General features: G+C 43.4%; 1 protein-coding gene across 1 annotated transcript in view; it reads left to right on the forward strand.

The window, feature by feature from the left end:
- The first annotated feature begins 2,783 nt into the window (after window positions 1–2,783).
- Window positions 2,784–12,237, forward strand: part of LOC126108161 (uncharacterized) — a 123,868-nt gene continuing 114,414 nt past the window's right edge. Inside the window, exon 1 of the mRNA XM_049913404.1 lies at window positions 2,784–2,952. Within this exon, the coding sequence (XP_049769361.1) occupies window positions 2,784–2,952 (169 nt within the window). The remainder of the gene's footprint in view (window positions 2,953–12,237) is intronic.

Consider the following 12,237-nt stretch of genomic DNA (forward strand, 5'->3'; position numbering starts at 1 on the left):
TCAGAGTGAACTGCCACTTTTCGCACCAAAACCGACACCTCCAAATGCGCCAGCGTTGAAAGCTGCAGCAACTTGTGGAAGGGTTGCAGGTCTGCCACGCTGAACGATTCTCGTCAGCCGTCGTTCGTCCCGTTCTTGTAGTATCTTTTTGTGGCCGCAGTGTTGTCAGAGATTTGATGCTTTACCGGATTCCTGACACTCACGCTACACTCGTGAGAACCACGACTTTATCGCCGGACTGATCCCAAAGACCTTGTAAAATATAACTAGACTCACTGATGACGCTGCAGTCGCGGGATAATTTGAACCTTCGGCTGGACGCCATAATAGTGGTTGTAGTGTGATGTGTTGTGTAGTATTGTTGTTTATGAAGACCCTGATTCAACGTTGTATATTTGTTGAGGCGTACATACAGTATTTGTTACTCTTAATTCTACTGTCTGTACGTTCCAATCAAAAGATGTACAATGGTGAAGAGCTGTGCAGCGATTAATTGTACAAATAAATTCGAGAAAGGAACGAATATTACATTTCACAGGTATGTGGATATTTTAAGTTGTTTTGTATGTCGGTGCACTTGCTTAATAAATGTTTTTGTAACACGGTATTAGCATAATGTCTGTGCATCTATTTGCAGGTTTCCTTTCTCAAAACCACAGCTGTTACAAAAATGGTTACACGCTGTCAGGAGGCAAGATTTCCGACCGACAGAATACCATTTTATATGTTCTGATCATTTTGAAGAAAGTTGGCTGATCGGTAGTGTTTTCATGTTCTAGATTAGGTTGATACTTGATAATTTGGTCGTGAATTGCCAAAGCACTATGCGGTATATAACGCACTTCTCGTCATAAAATCTAAAGCAAGGTAGAGTCAGAAAATATCTATTAATATAGTGGGCAAATCTTCGAGTAATTTGATGCATTTTGCGTACATCTATCATAAATGAACTACGAAAAATGCTAGGGGTCCAGTCCATAACTTTTAGCTGCGGCAGATTCCATGTAGTACGTAAGATAAATTCATGAACAGGGACTAGTTGCTGTTTGTTCATAAATTAAAAAGTATATTGTAGTGACGTATTTAAATGAGGCATTATGTTTGTGACCTAACTCAAGGCCTGGCATTTTATAACCAAAAGTGATGTATAAACATTCAAACTCCGCGCGTCAGTTTACCACTCCAATGGCCGCCGCCCAGCTATTCAATTTGTCCGCGCTTCACAGTCGACCACCCATGCGGTAGAGATGGGGGATCCACTCCTGAACTAATTCATAGAGTTGAATCTTTCAAAGGAGTGAACAATCAGTGATTCAGAAAAAAAGAACGGTAGCTCCAAACGTTTCCCACAGCAGAGAGAGAGAGAGAGAGAGAGACAGAGAGTGCTGGTCAGAGCACAGTGCACGCCACACACCACAGCCAGCGCCGGCCTCTGCCCTGCTTCTACCTTGGCTGCCTGCATTGTGCAGTGCCCCATTGGATTTTGTGTTTCACATATGCCGTGCCGTCTCTGTGCGTCGTCTGCCGCGTGCAGTGTCTGGCGCAGCTTAACTTAGCATTGCACTCCGTCGGCGATCGTTTCAGTCGCACGTCCTGCCCTCTGGGCAGTTGATGTGAGCAACAGGACAGAGAGCCTCCTAGCGGAGAACATAGTAACTACTTGCAACTACCTGCTCACAAGGGAACGGACGATTTGTCTCGGAGCGGGTGAGTTCACCGCTCCCCCCACCCTCGGAACTCGACCGCTCGACACTCACCCCACTGTTCTCGACTCTAGCCAGAGCGTTGAGCAAAGCGACTCAGGTGTCACTCTGGTCTCTGCGGTCTCAGCTCACGCAGTAATACAGCTTGCGGCTCGACCTGCTCGACTCAGCGCCTCTGCATCGGAGTTCGTCTCTACTGGATATTGTTCTTCGTAGTAATACCGCTATGTATATTACATTATTATGTTATGTATATATCATTTGTTTTTATTTTATTTTTATTTGTTTAAACTGATCAGATTAGGTCCCTGACGACTGCTCTTACTATAGAATTTTTATTATGGACACTCGAATTTACGCTTTAATTACGAGCGAACTGATAAACGTATCGCAAAATGTGATACACCAATATTTTCCTTGTTTTATTCTGCGTAAGGCTATATGCAGCACTTTAGTCTTACAGTCACATTTATATTTTTTTCTTATTCTGGTACGGATTTTGCGATTTTAGGCGTCTTTGGAAGGAAACGTTCACTTTAAAAATATATGGCTTGCGATGTATTTGTACGAGGTTAATGAAATTTTAATACATTATAGCCAAATATATTGTTAATGTAAATCTCAAGTTACAACATTTTCCGATCACCCAAAAAACCACGATAGTGCAAAATAAATCAATAATCAAAAACTTTGTCATATCGTGGAAATTTCAATAAACAATACAAAATTCTTACTCATTATCCGTGTTACTTCAAAATAGGATCAAATAAGATCAAAATACAGGTATAGTACTGGAATAAACCAAGTTTAAAGGGCAATGTGCCTTCCATTTATTTTCTATTGTGAATGAGTGGTGAGTCATGAAAGAGAGCTAGTTCATTTCAGGGAGTGAACAGTTCTGATCCGATCACTGAAAAGAACAGTTTTGCCCATCTCTACCGTGCGGATGTGGGGGCCTGACTGATCCGGACTAGCCGCGCCCCGCTTCCTGTGGCTCGGCCGCAGACTTCCGCAGCGCTCGCCGTTATATGCGGAGCCCGCGCAGCGCCGCTGCTCGCTCCCCAGCGTCGACGGCACACCATGCAGGCGGCGGGCGTCGTGGCAGCGCTGGCGGCCCTGCTCGCAGGGAACGGCACCTCGGTGCTCGACTGCGTCTGCTCGCGCACCACCGCCGTCGCTCGCTCTGGCGGCATCCTGGACCTCAGCGACGGTGAAATTGAGACGTGGTGGGACTACTGCCTGCGTTCCGGTAAGTGCAGTGCCGACTGACGAGGCGATATGTACAGGGCAGTCTCCACACACCCACAGGCAGCTCGGCTTACACGAGCTCTTATCAATGGTTGTACGTTCTCTCCCTGACAATGAAGGACTACGGCTGTGCAAACACACTTCACCTGTTAGCAACAAATAATCCTGAGTTAATAACGCATACAGGGATTAGTGAACACAGGGTTGTCGTAGCGAGATTGAATATTCAATTATATATACTTGAATCTTTCTTATTTCTGGTATTTCAACTGCAGAATATATATATATATATATATATATATATATATATATATATATATATATATATATATATATATATATAATGAGATTTTCACTCTGCAGCGGAGTGTGCGCTGATATGAAACTTCCTGGCAGATTAAAACTGTGTGCCAGGAAGTTTCATATCAGCGCACACTCCGCTGCAGACTGAAAATTTCATTCTGGAAACATCCCCCAGGCTGTGGCTAAGCCATGTCTCCGCACTATCCTTTCTTTCAGGACTGCTAGTTCTGCAACTTTCGCAGGAGAGCTTCTGTAAAGTTTGGAAGGTAGGAGACGAGATACTGGCAGAAGTAAAGCTGTCAGTATCGGGCGTGAGTCGTGCTTCGGTAGCTCAGATGGTAGAGCATTTGCCCGCGAAAGGCAAAGGTCCCGAGTTCGAGTCTCGGTCGGGCACACAGTTTTAATCTGCCAGGAAGTTATATATATATATATATATATATATATATATATATATATATATATATACGGGGTGTTACAAAAAAGAACGGCCAAACTTACAGGAAACATTCCTCACACATAAATAAAGAAAAGATGTGATGTGGACATGTGTCTGGAAACGCTTAATTTCCATGTTAGAGCTCATTTTAGTTTCGTCAGTATGTAATGTACTTCCTCGATTCACCGCCAGTTGGCCCAATTGAAGGAAGGTAATGTTGACTTCGGTGCTTGTGTTGACATGCGACTCATTGGCGTACAGTACTAGCATCGAGCACATCAGTACGTAGCATCAACAGGTTAGTGTTCATCACGAACGTGGTTTTGCAGTCAGTGCAATGTTTACAAATGCGGAGTTGGCAGATGCACATTTGATGTACGGATTAGCACGAGGCAATAGCCGTGGCGCGGTACGTTTGTATCGAGACAGATTTCCAGAACGGAGGTGTCCCGACAGGAAGACGTTCGAAGCAATTGATCGGCGTCTTAGTGAGCATGGAACATTCCAGCCTATGACTCGCGACTGGGGAACACCTACAACGACGAGGACACCTGCAATGGACGAGGCAATTCTTCGTGCAGTTGACGATAACCCTAATGTCAGCGTCAGAGAAGTTGCTGCTGTACAAGGCAACGTTGACCACGTCACTGTATGGAGAGAAGCAGTTGTTTCCGTACCGTGTACAGCGTGTGCAGGCACTATCAGCAGCTGATTGGCCTCCACGGGTACACTTCTGCGAATGGTTCATCCGACAATGTGTCAATCCTCATTTCAGTGCAAATGTTCTCTTTACGGACGAGGCTTCATTCCGACGTGATCAAATTGTAAATTTTCACAATCAACAAGTGTGGGCTGACGAGAATCCGCACGCAATTGTGCAATGACGTCATCAACACAGATTTTCTATGAACGTTTGGGCAGGCATTGATGGTGATGTCTCGATTGGGCCCCATGTTCTTCCAACTACGCTCAATGGAGCACGTTATCACGATTTCACACGGGATACTCTACCTGTGCTGCTAGAACGTGTGCCTTTACAAGTACGACACAACATGTGGTTCATGCACGATGGAGCTCCTGCACATTTCAGTCCAAGTGTTCGTACGCTTCTCAACAACAGATTCGGTGACCGATGGATTGGTAGAGGCGGACCAATTCCGGGGCCTCCACGCTCTCCTGACCTCAACCCTCTCGACTTTCATTTATGGGGGCATTTGAAAGCTCTTGTCTACGCAACCCCGGTACCAAATGTAGAGACTCTTCGTGCTCGTATTGTGGACGGCTGTGATACAATACGCCATTCTCCAGGGCTGCATCAGGGATTCCGTGCGACGGAGGGTGGATGCGCGTATCCTCGCTAACGGAGGACATTTTGAACGTTTCCTGTAACAAAGTGTTTGAAGTCACGCTGGTACGTTCTGTTGCTGTGTGTTTCCATTCCATGATTAATGTGATTTGAAGAGAAGTAATAAAATGAGCTGTAACATGGAAAGTAAGCGTTTCCGGACACATGTCCACATAACATATTTTCTTTCTTTGTGTGTGAGGAATGTTTCCTGAAAGTTTGGCCGTACCTTTTTGTAACACCCGGTCTTCAGTCCTGAGACTGGTTTGATGCAGCTCTCCATGCTACTCTATCCTGTGCAAGCTTCTTCACCTCCCAGTACGTACTGCAGCCTACATCCTTCTGAATCTGCTCAGTGTATTCATCTCTTGGTCTCCCTCTACGATTTTTACCCTCCACGCTGCCCTCCAATACTAAACTGCTGATCCCTTGATAACTCAGAACATGTCCTACCGACCGATCCCTTCTTCTAGTCAAGTTGTGCCACAAACTCCTCCCCAATCCTATTCAGTACCTCCTCATTAGTTATGTGATCTACCCATCTAATCTTCAGCATTCTTCTGCAGCACCACATTTCGAAAGCATCTATTCTCTTCTTCTCTAAACTATTTATCGTCCATGTTTCACTTCCATACATGGCTACACGCCATACAAATACTTTCGGAAACGAATTCCTGACACTTAAATCAATACTCGATGTTAACAAATTTGTCTTCTTCAGAAACGCTTTCCTTGCCATTGCCAGTCTACTGTGTGTGTTTGTGTGTGTGTGTGTGTGTGTGTGTGTGTGTGTATATATTTGATGTATGTATATTTCTGGTATCTCAACTGCACATTTTTCAGCGCTCATTTAACTTTAGGACTCTGTATCTAAGAATGAACAAAAATGGACTTTTTCCACTATTGAAATAAGCCCTTCAATTCACTTGACGCCTTCGTGAGAGACAATCTCCTTCCAAATGGATGATATAAGCGTAGACTGGATGTAGCTTGAATTCAGAGAAATAGTATCGGCAGCAATTGAGAGATTTATACCAAAAAGATTAACAAACGACGGGGCTGATCCTCCTTGGAACACAAAACGGATCAGAACACTGTTGCAGAAACAACGAAACAAACATGCCAAATTTAAACAGAGGCGAAATCCCCAAGATTGGCGATCTTTTATAGAAGCTCGAAATTTAGCGTGGACTTCAATGCGAGATCCTCATAACAGTTTCCACAACGAACTTTGTCTCGAAACCTGTCAGAAAATCCAAATAGATTCTAGTCGTATGTGAAATATGTTAGCGGCAAGAAACAATCAATGCCTTCTCTGCACGATAGCAATGGAGATACTATCGAAGACAGTGCTGCCAAAGCAGAGTTAATAAACACAGCCTTCCGAAATGCCTTCACAAAAGAAGACGAAGTAAATATTCCAGAATTCGAATCGAGAACAGCTGCCAACATGAGTAATGTAGAAGAAAATATCCTCGGATTCAAATGGTTCAAATGGCTCTGAGCACAATGGGACTTAACTTCTAAGGTCATCAGTCCCCTAGAACTTAGAACTACTTAAACCTAACTAACCTAAGGACATCACACACATCCATGCCCGAGGCAGGATTTGAACCTGCGACCGTAGCGGCCGAATATCCTCGGAGTAGTGAAGCAACTTAAATCACTTACTAAAAGCAAGTCTTCTGGTCCAGGTTGTATACCAATTAGGTTCCTTTCAGAGTATGCTGATGCATTAGCTCCATACTTGACAAGCATATACAACCGTTCGCTCGACGAAAGATCCGTACGCAAACACTGGAAAGTTGCACAGGTCACACCAACATTCAAGCAAGGGTGTAGGAGTAATCCACTTAGTTACAGACCAATATCATTAACGTCGATGTGCAGAAGGATTCTAGAACATATATTGTGTTGGAACATTATGAATGACCTCGAAGAAAACAGTCTATTGACACACAGTCAACATGGGTTTAGAAAACATCGTTCTTGTGAAACTCAACTCGCTCTTTATTCGCATGAAGTGTTGAGTGTTGTTGACAAGGGATTTCAGATAGATTCCGTATTTCTGGATTTCCGGAAGGCTTTTGACACTGTACCACACAAGCGGCTCGTAGTGAAATTGCGTGCTTATAGAATATCGTCTCAGTTATGTGACTGGATTTGTGATTTCCTGTCAGAGAGGTCACGAGGTCACAGTTCGTAGTAATTGACGGAAAGTCATCGAGTAAAACAGAAGTGAATTCTGGCGTTCCCAAAGGTAGTGTTATAGGCCTTTTGCTGTTCCTTATCTATATAAACGATTTTGGAGACAATCTGAGCAGCCGTCTTAGTTTGTTTGCAGATGACGCTGTCGTTTATCTACTAATAAAGTCATCAGAAGATCAAAACAAACTGCAAAACGATTTAGAAAATATATCTGAATGGTGCGAGAAGTGGCAGTTTACCATAAATAACGGAAAGTATGAGGTCATCCATATGAGTGCTAAATGGAACTCGTTAAACTTCGGTTACACGATAAATCGGTCTAATCTAAAAGCCGTAAATTCAACTAAATACCTAGGTATTACAATTACGAACAACTTAAATCGGAACGAACACATAGAAAATGTCGTGGGGAAGGCTAACGAAAGACTGCGTTTTATTCGCAGAACACTTAGAAAACGTAACACACCTACTAAGGAGACTGCCTACATTATGCTTGTCCGTCCTCTTTTAGAGTAATGCTTCGCGGTGTGGGATCCTTACCAGATAGGACCGACGAAGTACGTCGAAAAAGTTCAAAGAAGGGCAGCACGTTTTGTATTATCGCGAAATATGGGAGAGAGTGTCACAGAAATGATACAGTATTTGTGCTGGAAATCGTTAAAAGAAAGGCGTTTTTCGTTGCGACGGAATCTTCTCACGAAATTCCAATCACCCACTTTCTCCTACGAATGCGGAAATATTTTGTTGACACCGACGTACATAGGGAGAAACAATCACCACAATAAAATAAGGGAAATCAGAGGTCGTACGGAAAGATATAGGTGTTCGTTCATTCCGCGCGCTATACGAGATTGGAGTAATAGAGAATTGTGAAGGTGGTTCGATGAACCCTCTGCCAGGCACTTAAATGTGATTTGCAGAGTATCCATGTAGATGTAGATGTACATGTAGAAGTAGATTAGGGGCAAACTGTACTTCGTTCTCTACATTTTCGGTCAATGTACTTTGCAACAACCTTTTTCAAGTGAGAAGATGTCACGAAGTACGATTTGGAAAGACTGTAAATTAACCATCTATATTTCTTAATCGAGCCCAAAACGTTTTACATATGTGTGAGAATAGATGTAAATAAGATGTTGCCAAATATAATGAGTAGATTCTGTAAAACCAAAACACTTCCGTGCAGAAGTCTTGACGTACCTCGTCATAATAACACTCTTTACGTATTTTCTGTAGTTATGTATTCTACATAATTATGGTAGTAGATAGTTCCTGCGAAATAGTATGGGTAGAGGTTATACTTGACAATTGGACTAAACTATTAATTGGATCGTTTTACCTATCCCACGACTCAGAAGATATAGTTGCTGAATAGTTCAAAGAAAACTTGAATCTCATTATAGTTATTGAATTACTCATACTTATTGAATTACAGTCGCTGGCGACTTCAATCTACCTTCTATATGCTGGAAAAAGTATACGTTTAAAGGCGGCGTTAGGCATAAAACGTCATCCGAAATTGTACTGAATGCTTTCTCAGAAAATTATTTTGAACAATTAGTTCATGAGCCTACTCGAAGCGTAAATGGTTGCGAAAGCATACTTGACCTCTTAGCAACAAATAATCTGGACAAATAGTGAGTGTTGTGACGAATACAGGGATTAGCGACCACAAGGCAGTTGCTGCCAGGTTGTATACCGTAATACCTACAACCATCGAAAAGAAACGCAAAGTATATCTATTTTTAAAAAAAGCTGATAAAAATGATCTTAACGCCTTTTTAAGAGACAGTCTCCACTCCTTCCGGTCTCATCATGTAGGTGTAGAAAAGTTGAGGAATGTTTTCACAGAGATAGTATCAACAGCAATTGAGAGATACAGTATATATACCACACAAATTAATAAGTGATGGTACTGGACCCCCATGGTACACAAAAAGGGTCACATAGTTGTTGCAGAAGCAAAGCAAAAAGCATGCCAAATTTAAAAGAACGCTAAATCCCGAAGATAGGAAAAGTTTCGCACAAGTTCGATATAGCGCGTGCTTCAATGAGAGACGCTTTTAATAATTTCCATAACTAATTTCTGTCTCGGAATCTGGCACAAAACCCAAAGAGATTCTCGTCATACAAAAGCACACCAGTGGCAAGACGCAATCAATACCTTCACAGCGCAATAACAACGGTGAAGTCACTGATGACAGTGCCACTGAAGCAGAGTCATTAAACACGGTTTTCCGAAACTGCTTCACCAAAGAAGACGAAGTAAATATACTTAAATTCCAATCAAGAACAACTGCCAAGATGAGAAACATAGAAGTAGATATCATCGGAGTAACGAAGCAGCTTAAATCACTTAACAAAGGCAAGGCCTCCGGTCCAGATTGATAACCACTCAGATTCCTCTCAGAGTATGAAGTAGGAGTAATCCACTGAATTACAGGCCCATATCACTAACGTCGATTTGCAGTAATGTTTTCGAACGCGTACTGTATTCGAAGAGTATGAAGTACCTCGAGGAAAACGATTTATTGACACATCGTCAGCACGGTTTCATAAAATATCGTTCTTGCGAAACACAACTAGCTCTTTATACTCATGAAGTAATGAGTGCTATGGACAGGGAATGTCAAATTGACTCCATATTTGTAGATTTTCAGAAGGCTTTCGACACCGTTCCTCACAAGCGTCTTTTAACCAAACTGTGTGCCTAAGGAATATCGCCACGGTTGTGCGACTGGATTCGTGATTTCCTGCCAGGAAGGTCACAGTTCGTAGTAATAAACTGAAAGTCATCGAGTAAAACAGAAGTAATACCGGGCGTTCCCCAAGGAAGTGTTATAGGCCCTCTATTGTTCCTGATCTATATTAACGACATAGGAGACAATCTGAGTAGCCGTCTTAGATTATATGCAGATGATGCTGTCATTTACCGTCTTGTAAAGTCATCAGATGATCAAAACGACTTGCAAAATGATTTAGATATCTGTATGGCGCGAAAAGTGGCAATTGACCCTGAATAAGGAAAATTGTGAAATTTCGATTTCGCGATAAGTCACACAAATCTGAAGGCTCTAAATTCAACTAAACACTTAGGGATTACAAAGACAAATAACCTAAATTGGAACGATCACATAGATGTGGGTAGAGCAAACCAAAGACTGCGATTCATTGGCAGAACACTTAAAAGGTGCAACAGGTCTACTAAAGAGACTGCTTACACCACGCTTGTCCGCCCTATTCTGCAGTATTGCTGTGCGGTGTGGGATCCGTATCAGGTGGGACTGACGGATGACATCGAAAAAGTTGAAAGAAGGGCAGCTAGTTTTGTATTATCGCGAATTAGGGGAGATAGTGTCACAGACATGATATGTGAACTGGAGTGGCAATCATTAAAACAAAGGCGTTTTTCGTTGTGACGGGATCTTCTCATGAAATTTCAGTCACCAGTTTTTTCCTCCGATTGCGAAAACATTCTGTTGGCACCCACCTATATAGAAAGAAATGACCAACATAATAAAATAATAGACATCAGGGCTCGCACAAAAAAATTGAAGTGCTCGTTTTCCCCGCGCGCAGTTCGAGAGTGGAACGGTAGAGAGACAGCTTGTAGGTGGTCCATTGAACCCTCCGCCAGGCACTTTATTGTGAATAGCCAAGTAATCACGTAGATGTAGATGTAGATGGAGATTGGTATTACAATAAAAAAGAATTCAGAATGAATACAGCGATGTCAAGCGGCTCGTAATTTTTTATTTATTTATTTATTTATTGTTCCGTGGGACCAACTTAAGGAGAAGTCTCCATGGTCATAGAACGAGTCAATACATGAAATTATAACGCGATATTAGAAACAGATAAAATGAAATATAAAAAAACATATTCAGGTGACAAGTCGTAAATTTAAATAAAGAAAATCAACAATGTAACATTGGAATTTGCTTAATTTTTTAGCTCTTCCAGGAGCTCCTCGACAGAATAGAAGGAGTGAGCCATGAGGAAACTCTTCAGTTTAGACTTAAAAGCGTTTGGGCTACTGCTAAGATTTTTGAGTTCTTGTGGTAGCTCATTGAAAATGGATGCAGCAGAATACTGCACTCCTTTCTGCACAAGAGTCAAGGAAGTGCATTCCACATGCAGATTTGATTTCTGCCTAGTATTAACTGAGTGAAAGCTGCTAACTCTTGGGAATAGGCTAATATTGCTAACAACAAACGACGTTAAAGAAAATACACTCCTGGAAATGGAAAAAAGAACACATTGACACCGGTGTGTCAGACCCACCATACTTGCTCCGGACACTGCGAGAGGGCTGTACAAGCAATGATCACACGCACGGCACAGCGGACACACCAGGAACCGCGGTGTTGGCCGTCGAATGGCGCTAGCTGCGCAGCATTTGTGCACCGCCGCCGTCAGTGTCAGCCAGTTTGCCGTGGCATACGGAGCTCCATCGCAGTCTTTAACACTGGTAGCATGCCGCGACAGCGTGGACGTGAACCGTATGTGCAGTTGACGGACTTTGAGCGAGGGCGTATAGTGGGCATGCGGGAGGCCGGGTGGACGTACCGCCGAATTGCTCAACACGTGGGGCGTGAGGTCTCCACAGTACATCGATGTTGTCGCCAGTGTTCGGCGGAAGGTGCACGTGCCCGTCGACCTGGGACCGGACCGCAGCGACGCACGGATGCACGCCAAGACCGTAGGATCCTACGCAGTGCCGTAGGGGACCGCACCGCCACTTCCCAGCAAATTAGGGACACTGTTGCTCCTGGGGTATCGGCGAGGACCATTCGCAACCGTCTCCATGAAGCTGGGCTACGGTCCCGCACACCGTTAGGCCGTCTTCCGCTCACGCCCCAACATCGTGCATCCTGCCTCCAGTGGTGTCGCGACAGGCGTGAATGGAGGGACGAATGGAGACGTGTCGTCTTCAGCGATGAGAGTCGCTTCTGCCTTGGTGCCAATGATGGTCGTATGCGTGTTTGGCGCCG

This window comes from Schistocerca cancellata, chromosome 11 (assembly GCF_023864275.1).
Source record: "Schistocerca cancellata isolate TAMUIC-IGC-003103 chromosome 11, iqSchCanc2.1, whole genome shotgun sequence".
NCBI lineage: Eukaryota > Metazoa > Arthropoda > Insecta > Orthoptera > Acrididae > Schistocerca > Schistocerca cancellata.